Genomic DNA, 19,754 nt, shown 5'->3' with positions numbered 1-19,754 from the left:
AGAATATTATCAAGTTTAATGTTCCAGCTTTCTGTTAGATTCTGCAGTCTGATACCAGTAGGCCGAATTGATCTTGGATTATTTGAATAGTGAGCTTTCCACAGAGGATCATGCAGTAGTGGCCAAACAGGATGAATAGGCAGGCTTTTAATCTTAGTTGAGTAGTTCATCAATAACATCTTTCTTCTGATGCTAAGTGGAGGTTCATGAGCCTCAACATAAAGACTTTGAACTGGTAATGTTCTGTATGCAGCTGTTAGTATAGCATTTCTCTTAGGATAGCTAAGAGAAGAATGCTGGATGGACGCAAGGTGGGCCAAGGTGCTCTCCCTGGCTGAGTCATAAACAGGTGCTCCGTAATCTAGCCATCTAATTAGGGACTTATATAAGTGGAGCAGAGTATAACGATCTGCACACCAAGATGTACCGGAGATAACCTTGAGTGTGTTCATTTTCTTTGTGCAAGTAGTTCTTAGATATCTGATGTGCTCCTGGAAGTTCAACTTCTTATCAAAAATTAGCCCTAGGAGGCGAATACTGTTCACAATTGGCAGAGGAAGATTGGCCAAGTGCAATTCAGGTTCAGGATGTATTGTGCGCTTGGTGCAGAAATGTATGGCTGTAGATTTGTGGCTTGACAGTTTGTATCCAGTTTGTGCCATCCATAATTCAATGTTATTAATGGATATTTGTAGATGTCTCTCAATATAGTTCATATTCTGAGAATGGCACGATATGGTAAGATCATCTGCATAGCTATACGAATCAACAGTGTTTGGAATGGTGTTTGTGATGTTGTTTATTCGTATTGCAAACAGAGTGGCGCTAAGAACAGAGCCTTGTGGGACTCCTTCTTCTTGTATGTACGTTTGAGATAAAACCTGCCGGTACCTAACTTGGAAAGATCTGTGCCGAAGGAAGCTTTGAATTAAATATGGTAAGTAGCCTCTCAAATGAATAGAATGGAGATCTCGTAGGATACCGTAGCACCATGTGGTATCAAAGGCCTTCTCTATATCGAGGCATAGCATGACAAGATGTTGATTTTTGATGAATGCATTTCTTATGTTTGATTCAGCTTTTGTCATGAGGTCTAGTGAAGATCAATTCTTTTGAAAGCCAAACTGATTATTACTGATTATGTTTTGGGATTCAAGGTACCAGGTGAGTCGAGGGTGAACCATTTTTTCCAAAGTGTTAGTCAGGCAGAGAAATTGGTCTATAGTTGTTGGGAATCAAATGATCTTTTCCAGGTTTAGGTATGGCTATTACATAAGAATGTCACCAGAAAGTGGGGAATATATGTTCTGAGAATATCCTATTGTGTTTGTGTTGTTGTTATTTGGTTTTTAGGAGCATTAGCAACTAAGACCATATTGCTTTGGGGATATGCGATGGTAATTCCCTGACCTTTCCGCATCCTCTGTATTTGGTGGTCACGGGCTCGAACCCCGGTCTAATCAAGAAGCGTGTGCTACGCACTGCTACTCCTGCCCACCTGGCTACGGAGGTGCCTATATATCCTATTGTAAAAGTTTAACAATGACAATAGTGATTTCTGATTGAGGTATTGAAGCATTATATTCTAGATTCCAACAAGACAATGAGAGTTACTTCTTGAGGTATATATAGATTTTTCCAGTTCAGACATTGTGAGTGGTTGGTTATAGGGTAAAGGACATGCAGTTTTGAAGTTCAGCTTCCTTTTCTCAGCTTCAGTTTTAATTTTTTGAAAAGACGGCTGATATGAGGTTGAGGCGGACAATTCACAGAACACTGTTCCTAAGGCATTGGCAATTTCCTCAGCAGACGAGATCTCCTTCCCATTCCAATTAATAATAGGAGAAGGTAACATATGATATTTACCATTTAGTTTCTTTATTTTTTCCCAGATTATTCGGGTATCAGTATCTTTGTTGATTGAGGAGGCAAATTTTATCCACGAGTCTTTTTTAGCCTTCCACCGGATATATCGAGCTTTGGCTCTCAGTCTCTTGAAGTTAATAGGGTTGGCAATGGTGAGATATTTGCAGAAGGTGTTCCATGGTGCATTTTTTTTTTCCTCTCTTCACTTTGTTACAATGAGCAAGGATATGAGCAAATTTCCAAGCAGAAGGAAAAACACTGCTGGAATAAGAAAGTGAAAAAAGGTGGCAAAGAAACAGCAGTAAGTAAGAGAGCACAGGTTTTGAGAACAAGTGGAGAAATACCATCAGGACCTGGAGCTTTCTTAGCATCGAGATTCATCAAAATCCTTCTGATATCCTTTTGACGGAAGACCACAGGAGGCATTGAATGGAGCGTGTTGGGAATGGTGGGAGGTGTTTTACCAAGTTCATTAATACATGAGTTGGAAGAACAGCTTTATCCTTGGCTGAAGTGACAACAGAACCACCTGGTTTTGACAGACGCGGGAACAGAGATGGGCAAAAGTTGCAGCCAATAGCTTTGGCAAGAGACCAGAATGCTCGGCTAATCATTAGGGCAAGAAGAAAGTTTTCTACTCTTAGCCTGTTCAAAATCTAGTTTGGACTGATTAATAACTGCTTTACAATTGTTGCGAGCTTTGGTGTAGGCAGAAAATGAAACTGAAGAATTTGAAACAAGCCAATTACGATATGCAATGTTCTTCTCTTGAACAGCCTTAGCACATTTATTAACAAACCAAGGTTTAGATAAAGGAGGAGATTTTAAAGTGGAGTGTGGAATAAAGGATTCCATTCCTACAAGAATAATTTCACTGACACAATCTGAGCAAACGCTGACATCAGAAGTTTTGAAACAGTAATCCGACCAAGGAAAAGAAATCTCGTAGGTCATCCCATTTTGCATTCTTGTAATGCCAAACAACATGAGGTTGGGAATAGCCATGAGATAAAGGCTCCATTGGAGAAGAGACAATCGCCAAGTTGTGGTCTGAGGTACCTAAAGGACCACTTCACAGGTACATAAACAAACAGAGCAAAACATATGATATATACAAAGTTCAGCTATATTTTTCATCTAATGTCAGTGTTAGCATTAGGAGAGGCATATGATGCAAGAAAGCAAGCTTATAACAACATCAGCCAAAAAAAAATAAAAAGTAAAGAAATAACCCTTCTCATTTCACATATCCATTTGCACTCCAAATGTTTGTCTAGTTCTGCCTTGAATTTATTTAAGCTGTCCACTTCTAAGAGATGGAAGTTTGTTCCAGAAATCAACCACCTGCTGGCTAAAGGAAAATTTCTGCACATCTGTTCTACAACTGTCTTTCCTCAATTTGAATATATGTCCCCTCAGATGATTAATCAGAACAAGAGGAAGAATCCCATCAGCACTGAGCTTACCCAAACCATTCAGGGCCTTATACACCTCAGTCAGATCACCTTGCGGGTGCCTAGTCTCCAGGCACTGTAATTTGCAAAACTTAAGACTTTCTTCATAAGAGAAACCCTTTGATCTATTCACTAATCTTGCTGCCCTTCTCTGTACTTGTTCCAACAGCTCTACATCTTTCTTAAAATGAGGCCTCCAGACCTGTATACAGTACTCAAGGTGTGGCCTGACCATTGCCTTATACAAGGGGTTAATCACCACCTTATCCCTGCTAGAAAAATTCCTGTATATCATTGATCTCACAATTTAAATAAAGATAATTATTACATTAAATGATACTGTTGTAATAACATGTATATTATTGTTAAACTATTCTCAAAGACTTGCTCACTTTAACAAGACCACACATACATATTAACATAAAACACTGAAAGCAAACTGTCTGACAAAAGATTAGCTACCCGTTTTGCCCCACTTTCCCCTATAAGTAAGTAATCTCCGATTTGATGCTTACCATTGGCACATTCATCATTTATTGATTCCAAAAATAGGTGCACATTGTAAAAACAACCAAAAGTATACTGCAATAAATTTTTGATGACAAGTAAAAGCAGAAAAGCAAAAAAGTCCAGCATAACAACAATAATTTTCATTTTTTTTTTGTATACTCATGTTTATTACGTTCATTATTTGTATACTCATGTTCATTGTTCATAAATTATTTTTTTAATTTTTTTTTCCTATACTGATGTGGAGGCCCCTTGTAATGTAAGCTCCTAAGCTGTAGTTGGTCTAGCTTATGCATAAATCCAGCCCTGCCTGGGAGACTCCACTAATAACACAGTCCACAAAGAGCAGTGTCCATTTATTATCACTCTCAATCTTCTCCCACTCAACCAACCCTTTATCCATAGCAGCAATATGCCACCACTGCCACGCTGCTCCAATTTGTACAGCAGTCTTCCATGTGCAACAGTATCAAAAGCCTTCCTAAGATCCTAGTATATGATATCAAAATTATTCTTTGCAGCCAGTTCCTTTGTAACCACTTCATAGTGACCAATCAAATTGGTCAGACAAGACTTCTCCTTAACAAACCCATGCTGTGTCTGAACTATAACTGAAGTCTTGTCTAGATGATCCAGCAGTGCTTCTTTGACCAGTGTCTCGATTAATTTCCACGGAAATTAATCAAGACACTAATCGGAACAGAAATAAAACTAACAGGTCTGTAATAACTTTTGTCACCCTTTGATCCTCCTTTGTGAATTAGGATCACATTTGCACATCTCCAGTCCATGGGTACCTCCCCAGGGTCGAAGGAAGCGCTCATAATTATGGCTAAGGGTTTTCTTACTTCCTTCGCTGCCTCCTTTAATATAACTGGATAGATCCCATCCCCCTCCAGGTGCCTTTCTTATGTTTCTCTTCAACAGTTTCTGTTCCACTTTTCTCTCAGTTATTACAAAATTATTTAGCTCACTGCCAGAGTTTAATACACCTCTGGCATTCCCCTCCCACCTGATACTAGTATAAGTATGTTGTTAACACATACTTATACCAGTAGCATGTGGCCATTATAATTAAATTAACATGAACAAAGATACCTAACATTGACTTATAAGTGCATAAATCATTATATTTAGCAAACATAAACTTGACTAAGAACTAGAATAAAAACAAAACTGTCATCTTACAAATAAATTGGAAGAGTCGATATGTATATGATGTCAGAAGGTTCCTAATGCTGTTTTATTATATTACTGTTGTTTTTTGATTTCCCATTAATTTTTACATTTATTGATTTCTTTGTTCTTTCTTATTACTAGATTGTTAAATCCTGATCCTCTGGCGAGCAAGTGAATCATTTCATGGTGGCAATTAAATTAAGATCTCTCTCTCTCTCTCCCACACACAGATTAAATTATATGCATTTCATGCAATAAATCAGCATATCATCTGGACAATCTCCAATTTATCTAAACAATCTCCACCTTTTACAATTCCAAAGACACTCTCTGGAAAAAGATTAATCAAGGTTCAGGTTTATCTGTATGCAAATATCATCTACCATTACTTACTTCAGCTGCTTGGGATATAATTTTATTGGAGATGAAACATTAGACAAATAAGTTGTGTATTTAATATAATTTATAATATAAAAAAGGTGTGTGTGTGTGTGTGTGTGTGTGTGTGTGTGTGTGTGTGCGCGCGCGCGCGTGCGTGCGCGCGCGCGTGAATAGATAATATTTTATAATTTATTTCCAAATCAAGTTAATTCTGCCTCATTTTATGGAATGCACTCACCTTATATAAAGTGCCTACTAATTTCCCATTTCTGATATCAAGAACCTTTACAATGTTTTCACAACAACAGTATGCAAGCCTACCATCACTGCTGAACTGAAACAAAATAAACATCAGTTAACCAAATTCACACAAGATCAAACATTTTAAAAAATAATAATAATATCCATAGCACTGAAGTATGAAATAATACTTAAAACTACAGGGCATATCAAAATTATAACACTTATATGGAAAAAACATTTATTGTAATCAACATTTATTGTATTGTATGATGGGTGGAATATTATGTATGTAAAATAAAATTCAAATGTTCATTTCATATAAGTGTTAACATAATTTTCACATACCCTGTATAATACTCCACATCACACATATGGAACAAGCAATGAACATCTAAACTTAATTTTTTTTCACTCCAGTTCAGAAAAATCAAAATTTCAGTTCAATTCCAGTTTCACTTGGATAGTCAACAGTGGAACGCTCTGAAGTATTGGATGTTTTAGGGCACGAGGGCAACTGTGACCAAAATGTGCCTATTCTTATGTTATAATTTTATGTACTTAATTGGTCGGATTTTCGCATCATAGGAATTCATATATTCTTATTTCCTTTAGAAAGATAAATAGCTCATTTAGATTCGCATTATTTCCAATAATATGGACAAGTGATATAGGTTCTTGTAATGTTGACAGTGACAGGAAAGTACGTTTTCTGATATGAGCATAATGCATACAATCTAGGAGTATATGTCTGACAGTGAGTGGCGATGAACAGTGCATGCACAGGGGTGACCGCCATGAGTAGGTACATATGGGTTTGGGTGTGTATGTTCTATACATAATCTTACTAGTACAACCTCTTCCTGTCTGTTTTGCCTTAGCAAAAATTCCACGATTCTGTTTTTCCTTTGATTTGGAGCAATCTGTTTTTTTATTTGTGACTTCCAGATTTTGGACCACTGAACTGTAGAGATTTTTTTAATATGCTTTAAATAATCTATATATGGCACTTGGTATTTTGCTGGTGTACTGTTCGGTTGTTTGGCTGCCTGATCTGCTCTCTCTCTCTCTACCTGTGATACCAGAATGCCCAGGGATCCAGCAAAATTTCACTGGATGATTTTTACATTTTAGATGATTTAAACGGGATAAGATTTGTTTTATGATGGGATGTGATATTGAAAACTTATTGTTGTTCAGTACAGAGGCTGCACTCATGGAATCAGTATATATTACACTGCTAGCATTGTGGAAATTCTCTAAGGCTAATTTTATTGCATATAATTCTCCAGTATAACTACTACAGTCAACTGGTAGTGATATGGAAACTGTAAAAGAAGAAAAGGCAACAGCAGTCTGTTTTTGAGCCATTTGTATATTATTATTATTATTATTATTATTACTAGCCATATAGTGCAAGGAAGCCTGAGGCTTATGCTGCACCAGCTAAAAAAAATTTCCAAATTAGGAAATTAGTTAAAAATTTCTCGAGAGAGAGAGAGTCAGAAGGGTCTGATATTATCCAGCTCAGAACCCTGGGTGTGCCAAGACCACCCCTAGGAATATATTAGGGAACTTTGAGCATTGTTGAGTGCATGCCTTTATGAAGTTGATTAATGTTGTCATTTGAGACATTTCTTACCCCATTGATGAAAAATAGATATCACAGTGAATGAGATTTACAGACCAGGGTAGATCAGTTACATTAGTCTCTTGATGTATATTGTCAAATGGAATGTTCCAGGTATGCAAATAAATCTTTCAGACAAATACCAGCGGGTCTATTTTCTGCTGGTTTGCCGTTATAGAATGAGTTCCATTCCGGGTTGAAAAGCATTGGTCGAAGAAGATGGGCTGGAAGACTGAATTTTGGCTGAATAATTGAGAAGCAGCACTTTCCTTCTAAGGTGAAGTGGAGGTTCATGTGCATCTACATAAAGGCTTTGGACAGGGGATGTTCTAAATGCTCCTAGAGCAGTTTGGAGGGCACTGTGTTGGATAGTATTGAGTCTAATCAGTGCACTTTTCTTAGCCGAGTCATAGAAAACAGCACCATAATCTAGACGAGACCTGATAAGGACACGATACAGATGTAGAAACGTGTATATTTATCAGCACCCCATTTCATGGCAGAAATGGATCTGAGCATGTTAAGTTTCTTCAGACATACTGTTCAGAGGTATGCTATAATGAGACAAAGTTGAGTTTGGTATCTATCATTAAACCTAGGAAATGACTGGTGAGAGGCATCAGGTGATTCTTTAGCCGAAGTTCTGGTTCTGGATGCATTTTTTGCAGAAGTGAATTGCAACTGTTTTTTGTTCAGACATATGATATGCATACTGCAGTGTCCATATTTCTAGCTTATTTAGGGATAGTTGTAACTGTCTTTCAATGGTGTTAATATTTTTTGAACTGATATCATCGGCATACATATATAGTTCTACAGTATTAGGAACGTTCTGAGTTATGGTGTTCAGCATAAGTGAAAAAAAAAGCGCAGCATTAAGTATTGATCCTTGTGGGACCCCTTGTTCCCGAGTAAAGATACGAGAAAGAACTGTTTGGTAACATACTTGAAAGATTCTGCTTCGAAGAAAGTTTTGAATGAATTTCGGTAGATGTTCTCATAATCGTAGGGAGTAAAGTTCTCACAATATGCCATACCTTCAAGTTGTATCAAAAGCCTTTTCAATATCCAAATTTACCATTACAAGATGTTCGTTTTCACATAAGCATTACAGATATTAGTCTCTGATTTCACCATGAGATCCAAAGTGAATCTATTTGTCGGAATCCAAACTGATTTTTTAGCAGCTTTTCAGTTTCAAGAACCCAGGAAAATCATCTGTGCATCATCCTTTCTAGAGTTTTACCCAGACAACTGGTGAGAGAGATTGGTCGGTAATTTTTTTGGTGATTGATCTTTTCTGGTTTGGGAAAGGCTAAAATAACGGAATGATGCCAGGTAGATGGATATGTACCTTCAAGAAAGATCTGGTTAAAGAAAGTTATTAGTAAATTCAAATTTGTATTGTTTAGATCAGGGATTCCCAAAATGGTCGGTAGCGACCCACAGGAGTCTTTAGTTCCTAATAAAGTCACTGGGAGTTAAGATTATTTTAGGGGTCTTTAAAGAAATTATTTCCTCACAAAGATAATTTAGAAATATAGAATTAGTATACGAAACAAGTCATTAATGAATATATCGTTAACTCGGGCAGTCAGCAAAGTGGCTTGGGGTGGAATCACACTATTATCACCTCATGTGAGGAAACAAGTCAAACGTATAAGAAAGAGAGAGAGCTATATTTCCCGTTTTGTTTATTTGTCAGAAACAAACTGTTGTTAATGGCTGCAGTCGCAAGATAATGTGTTGGCCTTCAAAGCCGATTCACATCCTCACAAGTTCGTAGTTTTCTATTCAAGCAGAAAATTTCGTACGATGTGAGTTTTCTGTCATGCTGACAGAAGAAAATAGAGGAAATGATAATAGAAACGTCCGGTCACATAGACACTCAAAGACGGCCAAAGGAGGAAAAGAGACCAACAGTATTACAATTTACAAATTTAGAGGAGAAACAAGTCCAATTATTTCACTTTGTACAACTCATAACAATTTCTAACAAGTTCAATTTTTAGCATTGTGAAGTTGTTTTTGTTATTAAATTTAATTTTAAAATATTTTGTTTTGTACTGTGATCAAATAAATCCTTATTCCAAATTAAACTTACAGTATTTCAACTTCCTCACCTGAAGAGGGGCCTCATTTTCAGTGTAAATATTTTCTGAAGTAGTGATAAAAAATTAAAAGTGTACCCAAAATTAAATACGGCCGGGGCCTATTTCATCTTTAATCCACCTCTGTTCTCAGCTATAAAAAAATCATTTCGCTTTAGCTTTCCCCAAAGAGAACAGCACACATATAACGCAGCGTGATAGTAATGTCTCCTACGACCGACTTCGCAGTTTACACTGAACAGTGTGTTTACGGTCAAATGGCACTGGGGAGGGGGGGGGGTTCTCCCTTCTCTGGGTGACACGACGTGAGGTGATAATCACTGTGTGCCCTTGAAAACATAAATAAATTGTTTTAGTTAGTGTCCAAGCAGATTTTAATTTAGTGGTCATACTCAGTTTTCGTTTTACCGCCATTGCTGTTGTCAAACTTCAGTGCTATTTCTAGTGTCAGTAAATATTTTTGTTCTGCAGTGTCTGGGATTGAATTATTCATTTTGTTTTAAAAGTTTATTAAAATTATTTTAGTAAGAGGTCGAGTTGTGTTGAAATAATTTCCTACAGAAAACTCCTAATGATCGTGTCTGACGCAAAAAAGAAGTGTCGTCAATATTCAGTAGAATATTTAAATTTCGGGTTTGTGCCTTCTCCCAGTAATGAAACAAAACTAATGTGTCTTTTATGTGAGAAAACATTTAGTAATGATGCTATGAAACCTTCAAAAATGAGAGAACATTTAAAAAAACAGTATAATGATAAAGGCGACAAAGACCTTGAATATTCCAAGACAACAAAGGAAAAATTTTTTAAATCGTACAACACTTAAGCCCTTTATAAAATCATCTGCAGTAACGGCAGCCAGTGGTGGACAACAGAGGATTGCTGAGAGGGCAAATGATGTCCAAACAACAAATAACTCAGTGGTGGAATTTCTGTCCGAGCAGGATCAATCATTTGCTGATAAATTTAGTCAGTGTAAAAACTACCTCTTTTACCTTGCTGATTTATTTTCAAAATTCAATGAAGCACAAAAAAAACTGCAAGGCAAAGACATTACAATTATACAGAGTAATTTAGTCAGTGTAAAAACCACCTCTTTTACCTTGCTGATTTATTTTCAAAATTCAATGAAGCACACAAAAAAACTGCAAGGCAAAGACATTACAATTATACAGTCGTACAATTATTTTGGAATTTCAAGAAAAGTTAATGCTCTTCAAAACTTCACTGGGTCGTAGAAATTTTCACTTCTTAGCAAATATGTCATCTTTAGAAGAAGCCGAAGGAAATTTTTCAGATGCTGACATATTTATTTATGTAACTCACCTCGAACGCTTAAAAGAGGATTTTAAAAATTGATTCAAGAATCTCGAAGATATGAAAGTTCCAGAATGGATTATGTCTCCATTTTGTGTAGAGGGTGATAGGGACGATTTGGATCTGGATTTGCAAGAGGAAATTATTCAAATGAAGATGGACCTATAAGCTAAATCACTGCACTCAAAAGAAGGTTTCAGGGGATTTTGGACAAGTAAAAATATTATTGAAAACTACCCCAAACTGTATAAAACTGTGGAGCCTTTATTATTGACCTTTCCAAGTTCATACATGGTAAAAGCAAGATTTAGCCATACTAACAGTATTTTAACTAAGCAGAGAAATCAACTAGATCTCAAATTCTAAGATTAAAACTACAAATCTAAGAGATCTAAGATTAAAACTACAAATCACGAATCCAATATTTCCTCTCTTCTAAGTCAATTTCTAAAAGCACATCAACCACATCCTTCACATTAGACATGTGGTAAGTGTTAGTGTTCATTAAATTTTTTTAATATGAATTGCAATTCATAATTGGATACATTTTATAAAAAAATTGTTTATAAAATATATTAACTTGAAGCTTATTGCTCTTGGGAGTCTTTGTTAAAACTGAATTTTTACTTAGGGAGTCTCTGACCAAAAAGTTTGGGAACCCCTGGTTCCCAAACTTTTTGTAATGTAATGTTTATATAATGTTTCAGCATTACATAAAAGATTCCATCAGCTCTAGCAGCGCTATTAGGTGATCTATTTAATGCTGTTTGTCGTATCAATTGGCAATTTGGCAATAGTTCAAATAGACAAAAAGGTTGATTGTAGGCAAGAGACTGTATAGTTTGAAAATTTATCTTGTATCTTTCTGATGAGGGCTTTAATACAAAGGGTACTAGGAAAGTTTTGCAATACAGCTTTGTTTATTTAATTTTTTCAAAGTAATTTCCTCTACATTCAATACACCTCTCCATCCTCCGAAACCAATTTTTAAACCAGTTCTGCCAAGTTTCACTAGGGAGTAAAGCACACTCGTTGTCCCAAGCCCGTAGAAGGTCCTCATTACTGGAAAACCGCCTCCCTTTTAGCTTCATTTTCACATGCGGGAACAGTGCAAAGTCGCAGGGAGCAAGGTCTGGACTGTAGGGAGGGTGCTCGAGAAGTTTCAGTCCCGTCGTGGTCAAATATTCGGTGCAGGCTTTGGCGTGGTGAGCTGCAGCATTATCGTGATGGAGGTACCAGGTGTCCATTCTTGACTTTGGCCACAGGTTCTTCATAGATCCAATGACTTTAGGCAGGCATTGTTCATTATACCACTTAGCTGTGACTGTCTTCTGCGTGTCCAAAACGACACGTTCCACAATTCCACTCGATTTGAAAAATACAGCTATCATTTTCTTCTTTACAGATCGGGATTTTCTGACAATTACGGGTGTGTCGTCATCATCAAAGACCCAAACTTTGTTTTGAGCCTTGGTCGGCAGATCGTAATAGTACAGCCAAGTCTTGTCACCTGTCACGATGTTGTTCACATACCGAGATTGTCCCTTATCAAACTTTTTTAACATCTCCCGGCACCAAGTCACACGTCGTGTCATCTGCTCTTCAGTCAGTTGATGTGGCACCCAGAGAGAACAAAGTTTCTTCACGTGCAAATGATCTTGCAGAATCGAACGAATTGCTGGTGCATTTAGGCCCAAAGTATCCTCTATCTGTTGGTAGGTCACTCGCCTGTTTTCGTCAAGCATTTTCCTCACAGCAGTGAAATTTCCCCTTTGGAATTCTCTATACCACCTGAATATCGTTGTACGATGTGGACAATCATCATCTAGTGCAAGAGTCATTTCTTCTAAGCACTGGTCTATGGTTAAACCACGCACGAAATTATACCGCAAAACTGTCCTTATCTCATTTCGTGACCACGATGCCATCGCAAGCACTTTACACTCTCACTACTAATGAATAACTGAGCCCATCGACTTGGCGCGGCGGCTACTATGCACGTATGAACATGTCTCAACATGCAGCAACAAGCAGCTTCCTGTGATTCATTGTTGCGTCATATTGCAAAACATTCCTAGTACCCTTTGTATGTAGAAAGGAAGATCTTAAGTTGTAGTGGCAGACATTTCAGAGACAGTTTCTGCTAGTGCATTAGCTATTTCTTGTCCATTCTTGGTTAAGATTGGAACAGAAACTAGTAGATATTTTCCATTCAGTTGTCGAATTTTTCCAAATAATTAGACTGCTAATATCCTTTGTGATAGAGGAGGCAAACTGTATCCATGAATATTTTTTGGCTTTTCTTCCAATCTGTGTTGCTTTTCCCTTAAGCCTTTTAAACTGAAAAAAACGGTTGCCATTTTTAAACGGTTGCCAGTGGTTAACTTACAGAACAGATTCCAAGCTTTATTTCTTTCCCATTTTGCTATGGTACACGCATTATTCTACCAGTGTGTTAGGTTTCTTTGTTTGAATGCAGAAGACTGTGGTATTGCTTCAGAAGCTGCTGCCAGTATTTCCTTAGTAATGTGCTCAGTTACATCATCAATGGATGATAGTCGTATCAATTAGCAATAGTCATATCAATCTTATCAATTCCAAAGAAGATGGAGGTAGAATACTTTTCCCAATCTGCTTTAGAAAATTTCCATATTACCCAATGATCAGGGCACGGCATTTGCTTTGTTTGAATTCTGCATATAATTGGGAAATGATCACTGTTGTGCAGCTCATTTAAAACTATCCAATCTATAATAGGAAATAATTGAGAGAAACAAATAGATAAGTCAATTGTTGACATAGATCCCGTAGAGCGGTGAGTGTAGGTGTTATGACCAATGTTCAGCAATGTTAGGTCCAGTTGGTCTAGGATCTTTTCTATCATGTCCTCTATTATCCATGTAGGCAGATCCCCATAGCAGATGATGTGCATTGAAGTCACCAAGAAGATAAAAAAGAGATAGTATTTTTTTTATAAGATCTTCCAATTCTTTGAGAACGTGTAGATATTGTTAGGTGGAAGGTATAATGAGACCAGAGTTCTTCTTTGTCTCATTGCTACACATACTGCAACAACATTAAGTGGGTCTGAAGCAGAATGTTTCTAGCTGGTATTTTACAATCCACTAGAATTGCGATGCCTCCGTGTGCATGGCTTGAAGAATTTCTATCTTTTCTGTAGGCTTATAATTTTTAATTGAACAAGTTACCTGTGGATTTAATTAAGTCTCTTGCAAGCAAATGGCTACAGGGTTATATTGTGAAATCAAATCGTAGACATCATCAGTATTACTGTGTAAACCTCTGCAATTCCAATGTACAATGTGCTGCATTATTTGGTTTTAAAGAGGGAAGATGAGTCTGTCTATTCCTTGTAAGAGGGTGCAGTTTGCTTTTGCCTATCATATTTAGTCTTATCCTTTCTAGGGAAAAAAAAAAGGGCATCCGTATTCTGTACTCTCTTCTACAGCTTCAGTTCCAGTAAGTGAAAATCCAGTCTCCATATCATCTTCTGCATGAAGATCAAGGACTGTTTCTTCTTGTGCATTTAACCTTCGCTGTCCACATTGCTTGAATTTGGTTGTGGCAATTCAGTGGCGCACTGCCTTTGTGGTTTCCTTTATACTTTATCAATTGATGTAATTTTAGATGGATCTGAGAATGGTGTATTGTTTATTTCACCCACTGAAACAGGTTTGTTAGCAGGCTGATTTGTCAGTAGTACAGATTGTGCCCATTCTGCAATGGATGTGTTAGGCGGGATTGACATCTCAGTTTGGATCACAACAGCTTGACAATTTTGGGTAGCAGTAGCATAGCTGCGTTTTGGCATAGTTACCTTGACTTGCAATCTTGCTTCTTGATATGATACTTTGTTTTCAATCTTATACTTCTGTATATTTTTTTTTTTCCATTTTATATAGATCATATGATTTTGAACAAGCTGGGCGATCCCTCTTATAATTTGGACACTGGAGATTTTGCAGTACAATTTGCTTGAGAATGGTTTTTTGACCCACAATTAGGACACGTAATTTCACCTCTGCATGTTGTTTGAGAAGGGCCAAATTTTTGGCATTTGAAACATCTTAAGGGATTTGGAATGTATACACAGACTCAAACAATGCAGATAGCCTGCCTTCACTGAATTTGGTAAATTTCGTGTACTGAAAGTCAATATGATATTTCGTGTTGGAACTAGTTTATTGTTCTTCCGGATCATAATTCGCCTTGTTTGTGTTATTTTTTGTTCTTGTAATTCCATAACTATCTCCTCTTCGATGACATTCAATAAATCCCACCCACTTATCACTCCTTTTGAGGAATTCAGTGTTATGCAGCATGACTTTGATTGGGATTTCACTTATAGATGACAGTTTCGATAACAGTTCAGTGTCTTGCTTGTGTGGTTTCAATTAACAGATCTCCTGACTGGAGTCGTTTCACCATTTTTGGTGTATCTGCCGAATTTTCAAGACATCTCTGAATGATAAAGGGAGACAATTTGCTTACCGGATGAGACAATAATGAATGCATTATCAGAAAAGCTGGTGGTTCTGGTTTGCTAGAATCTGTTCTCATTCTTTTTGGGAGACTAATATCATGTTCCCTTGTACGGGTGTCAATATGTTGAGAGCCTGTTGGCTCTAGTGGTGAATAATCATCGCAATCCATTGTTGTTCCTTTTAGCCCAGGGAAAGGGACATCCTTCTCCCAGATTACTGGGCCCACCACGTGGAGGCAGGAGCACCAAATTTTCGGATCCTGTTTGAACTGAAAGAGTTTATCAGAGGGCTGTCCATTCTGATAGGCATGCAGCATTAAAGACCAATGTATAGTCTGATGCTGGAACACATATTGGTTAAATCAAGGGTGGATGGATTTTTATCCATCCACCCTTGATTTAACCAATATACCAGAATGTGCCAGAATCCAACAGAAAGTTACCCGTTGATGGCATTCTTCAATCTGCAGTAATAATCTTCTAATTTCATTTATAACAGAGTGAACTTTATTTGAGGAATAATCCAATGCCTTGATTGAGCTGAGGGAATCAGTATAAATAACAGCTTTTAAAGAACAGTCAGAACAGAGATTTTCTAAGGCTAGTTTAATTGAATGTAATTCCGGTGAGAATATACTGAATTCAGATGGGAGTGACGCTGAAATAATGGTATTCGGAAACACTGCGGCTGCTCCAAGTTTGAGTTCGATTTAGACCCATCTGTATAAATTGGGGGAAAATCAGTATATCGTTGAGTGTGAAATGCATGAAGCTGCTTGATAGTGGAAGCTGGTAAAACACTCTTTCCCATTGGCAGAGTTGAGTGTCAGAAAGCTGTATAGAAGGAGGATCCCATGGTGGTTGAAAGCAAGTTTCTATCTGTTGTATGGAATGGATGGAAACATTCCAAATCTACATCATTTCAAGAAGGCAAAGAACAGCTGGCTTCACTATGCTAGGTTTATTTCTGTAGTGGTTTTCTAATGGTGGATTGAATAGGCATAGCTGAATGGGATGTGACACACACAACTTTGTATCTTAACAGCATACTTCAGTAACTGCTTTCTCTACTTAAAGTTAGTGGGGCTCATGAGCATAAATGTAGGGACTGTGTGCTGGCAATGTGCTGAATGCACTAAGTGCAATTCTCAAAGCACTGTGTTGAACTGCGTCAAGCCAACGCGATGCACTCGCTCTGGCAGAATCATAGATAGCAGCTACATAATCCACACGTGATCTGATTAAAGCACTGTATAGATGAAGCAGGGAGGTACGATCTGCACCCCCATGTTTGGACAGATATAGCTCTGAGTATGTTCAACTTTTTTAGACAGCCAGTATGTACATTTTTAATATGCTCTAAGAAGTTTAATTTATTATCTAGGATTAAACCTAGAAATCGGATGTTATTAGTGGCTGGGATGGATATATTAGAGATTTGAAGTTCAGAATCCAGGTGAAACTTGCATTGTCTACAGAAATGGATAGCAACCGTTTTCTGCTGCGAGAGTCGATAGCCATTGAGGCTGGTCCATTGCTGTATTTTATTAAGAGATATTTGAAGCTGTCTTTCAACAGATCTCATGTTTTGGGAATGGCAGGAGATAGAAAGGTCATCTGCATAAAGGTAAGTTTCTACTGTATTTGGAAGCTGTTTAGTGATGGAATCTATTCTAAGAGTGAAAAGAGTGATACTCAGTACTGATCCCCTGAGGAACACCTTCTTCTTGAATAAACGCATGCATGCTGGTATCGAACTTGAAATGATCTAGTATGTAGAAAATTCTTCACAAATATAGGAAGGTTGCCCCGTAGACCAAGGGAGTAAAGATCTCTTAAGTATGCCATGCCGCCAGGTGGTGTCAAAAGCCTTCTCTATATCTACTGAAACCATTACTAGATATTCACGTTTAACAAAGGCATTACGAATAGCAAACTCAGTCTTAACCATAAGGTCCAAGCATGACCTGTTTTGATGAAAGCCATATTGAGTATGGCCCATTAACTGTTCTGACTCTATGATCCAGATGAGTCTACTGTGGACAATTTTTTCAAGGATTCTGCTAAGACAGCTTGAGAGAGATATCAGTCTGTAGCTATGGGGGTTGGTTGGATCTTTTCCAGGTTTTAGGAAAGCCAAAACAGTAGAATGATGCCAAGAAGCTGGATAAATATTTTCTAAAAAAATACGGTTGTAAAAGACCAGGAGGAGGCGCAAAGCTTTTTCATCAAGATATTGTAGAATAACATAATAGATCCCATCTGGTCTGGTAGCACCATTATGGGCTGTTCTAATAGCATGCAAGAGTTCAGAATATTGCAGAGGTTTGTTATATGGCAGAAGACAGGTAGTTTTAAAATTACTGTTCTGTTGTGTTTCAGAATACTGTTCTGATGTGTTTTTAATTCACTGAAAAGATTAAGGATAAGCTGATGCTGCTGAGATTTCAGCAAATGTATTGCTCTATGATCCAGACATGTCTACTGTGGACAATTTTTTGTCCACAGTAGACTATATATTAGCTATATCCAAAGGATTAGATAGCTCTTGCCCATTCATTCCAGGAGAAGATTGGTGAAGGTGTGGTTGGAAACTTACCAGAAAGCTGTCTAATTTTTTTCCAAATTAATTTGCTGTCAGTGTTTCTGTTAATGCTGAATGCAAAATGGATCCAGGATTCCTTCTTGGCTTGTCTTTGTATGAAACGTGATTTTGCCTTTAACTTCTTATAATTTATCAGACTGGTTGTGGTTGGATATTGCCAAAACAAATTCTAGGCTTTATTTTTTGCTTTTGTGCATTCCTCATTCCACCAATAATTATAATGCTTATGGCATGGAGGATTTGATAGTGGTATTGTCTTTAGCCACATTTAGGAGATGCGACGTCACATCATCAATAGGCTGGAGACGCATTTTTCCCTCATCGAAAGATATTCGTGGCTGGAATTTTGCCCAGTTTGCTCAGACAAATTTCCATTTTCTGCATGGTTGAGCTAGAGGAGTCAGTGCTATCAAGAAGTTGCATACTATTGGGAAGTGGTCACTGCCCATGGGATTATTTATTACGTACCACTCTATGGTTGGAACCAATACTGGAGAACAAATTGAGAGATCTATTGCTGAGGTGTGTCCAGTTGCGAACTGTATGTGCGTGGGTGCACCAGTATTAAGTATGGTGAGATTTAGTGCCTCTAAAAAGCTTTCAATTAGTCAACCCCCGCCTATCTAATTTAGTAGCCCCCTATAAGGGGTGATGCCCATTAAAGTCCCCTAATATACAGATTAGTGGAGGTATCTGTATGAAGAAGTCTTCAAGATCTTTTAAAGAGTTAAAAATGGTTTGGCTGAGACAAGTGTTATTGCAATATGGAGAGTTATACGAACAGCAACAGCTTCTATTTCCATTTTAAGTAGTATATGTTTAGTTAGGATCTTTGAATTTATTAGGATTGCCACATCACCATGGCCAGCATTAGCCGTATTTCAATCTCTTCGATAAAGGCAATAATTCTTTATCGAAGGAGAAATTTGCAGGTTTAGGTAAGTTTTCTGAAGATAAAGAGCAAGTGGAGAAAATCAATTAATTAGATCCTAGATATCATCTGTATTGCAACAAAAGCCTCTGCAGTTCCATTGTAAAATACAAGGCATTATTTCTTGTTAGTTGATGGAGCTGATTCTGACTGCTTTTTGAAGGTTATGGTGTTCCAATTTCTGTTTGTCTTTTTTTAGTAAAACTGGCCGACCAGTGTCCATTTCTTCTTCTTCGGCATGGATTTCTAAAATAGTAAGTTCCTGTACAGATGTGCCATCTGTGTCCATGGTTGTGTCCTCAATATTTTTCATAGCATTTGTGTTTGTAATACAGGATGTGGTAGCAATCACTGGAGAAGGAGGTGCCACTGGTATTGACAGAGGAGTATTATTTGCTTGGTCTATGGTCTTGGATTGTTGCTTGAGTACAGTTGGTGAACTACATAAGTAGTATAAAAAGCATAGTTTTAATTGTATCTCATATTGTGGTTAGAGATACAATTAAAACGATGCCTTCTATACTACTTATGTAGTTCAAATTTATGGGTTAACTATGGTGTATTTACACCAATATTATATAGTTAAATACCAAAACCTATAAGAATTATGCCTTGTGCATTTCATTTTCAAATTACATTTTTACCAACACCCTTTGGCATCTCTCATATTGTGGATATAACTTCGCAACTGTGATGGCATATTGCATTACCAGGGTACCTGTGTGCCCACTGATGATGAAGCCCAATAGCTTTGAAACGATCATCTGGGTGGTGGTATCCTCTGAAAATAAATAACAGTACACCTAATTCTGTTTTTACACGATAGATACGTTCCTGAAAAATACGTGTAAAAAAAATTCGTGTAAAAAAAGACATTGTATTTATGGAAGAAAAGAAGATTGGTTCCGGATCTAAAAAAAATCAGTAAAAATAATTAAAAAAAAAACACATAAAAATATTCATTTTAAGCTTATTATTTTATTTAAACAAAATACACATGTAATAATATGTAATTAAAATGTATTAAAA

The 19,754-nt window shown here is 37.2% G+C and overlaps 1 protein-coding gene across 4 annotated transcripts in view; it reads right to left on the bottom strand.

Annotated features, from left to right (window-relative positions):
* The window catches only part of LOC150075057 (transducin beta-like protein 3), a 472,089-nt gene that overhangs the window by 386,303 nt on the left and 66,032 nt on the right, over nt 1-19,754 (bottom strand). For all 4 annotated transcript variants that reach the window (XM_090388931.1, XM_090388932.1, XM_090388933.1 and 1 more), the window contains exon 3: nt 5,629-5,724. In XM_090388931.1, coding sequence (XP_090245057.1) covers nt 5,629-5,724 — 96 coding nt within the window. The remainder of the gene's footprint in view (nt 1-5,628; nt 5,725-19,754) is intronic.

Source organism: Mastigoproctus giganteus, chromosome 14 (assembly GCF_048544385.1).
Source record: "Mastigoproctus giganteus isolate SK-2022 chromosome 14, ASM4854438v1, whole genome shotgun sequence".
Classification (NCBI taxonomy): Eukaryota; Metazoa; Arthropoda; class Arachnida; order Uropygi; family Thelyphonidae; genus Mastigoproctus; species Mastigoproctus giganteus.
This window is presented reverse-complemented; position numbering and strand designations above follow the sequence as displayed.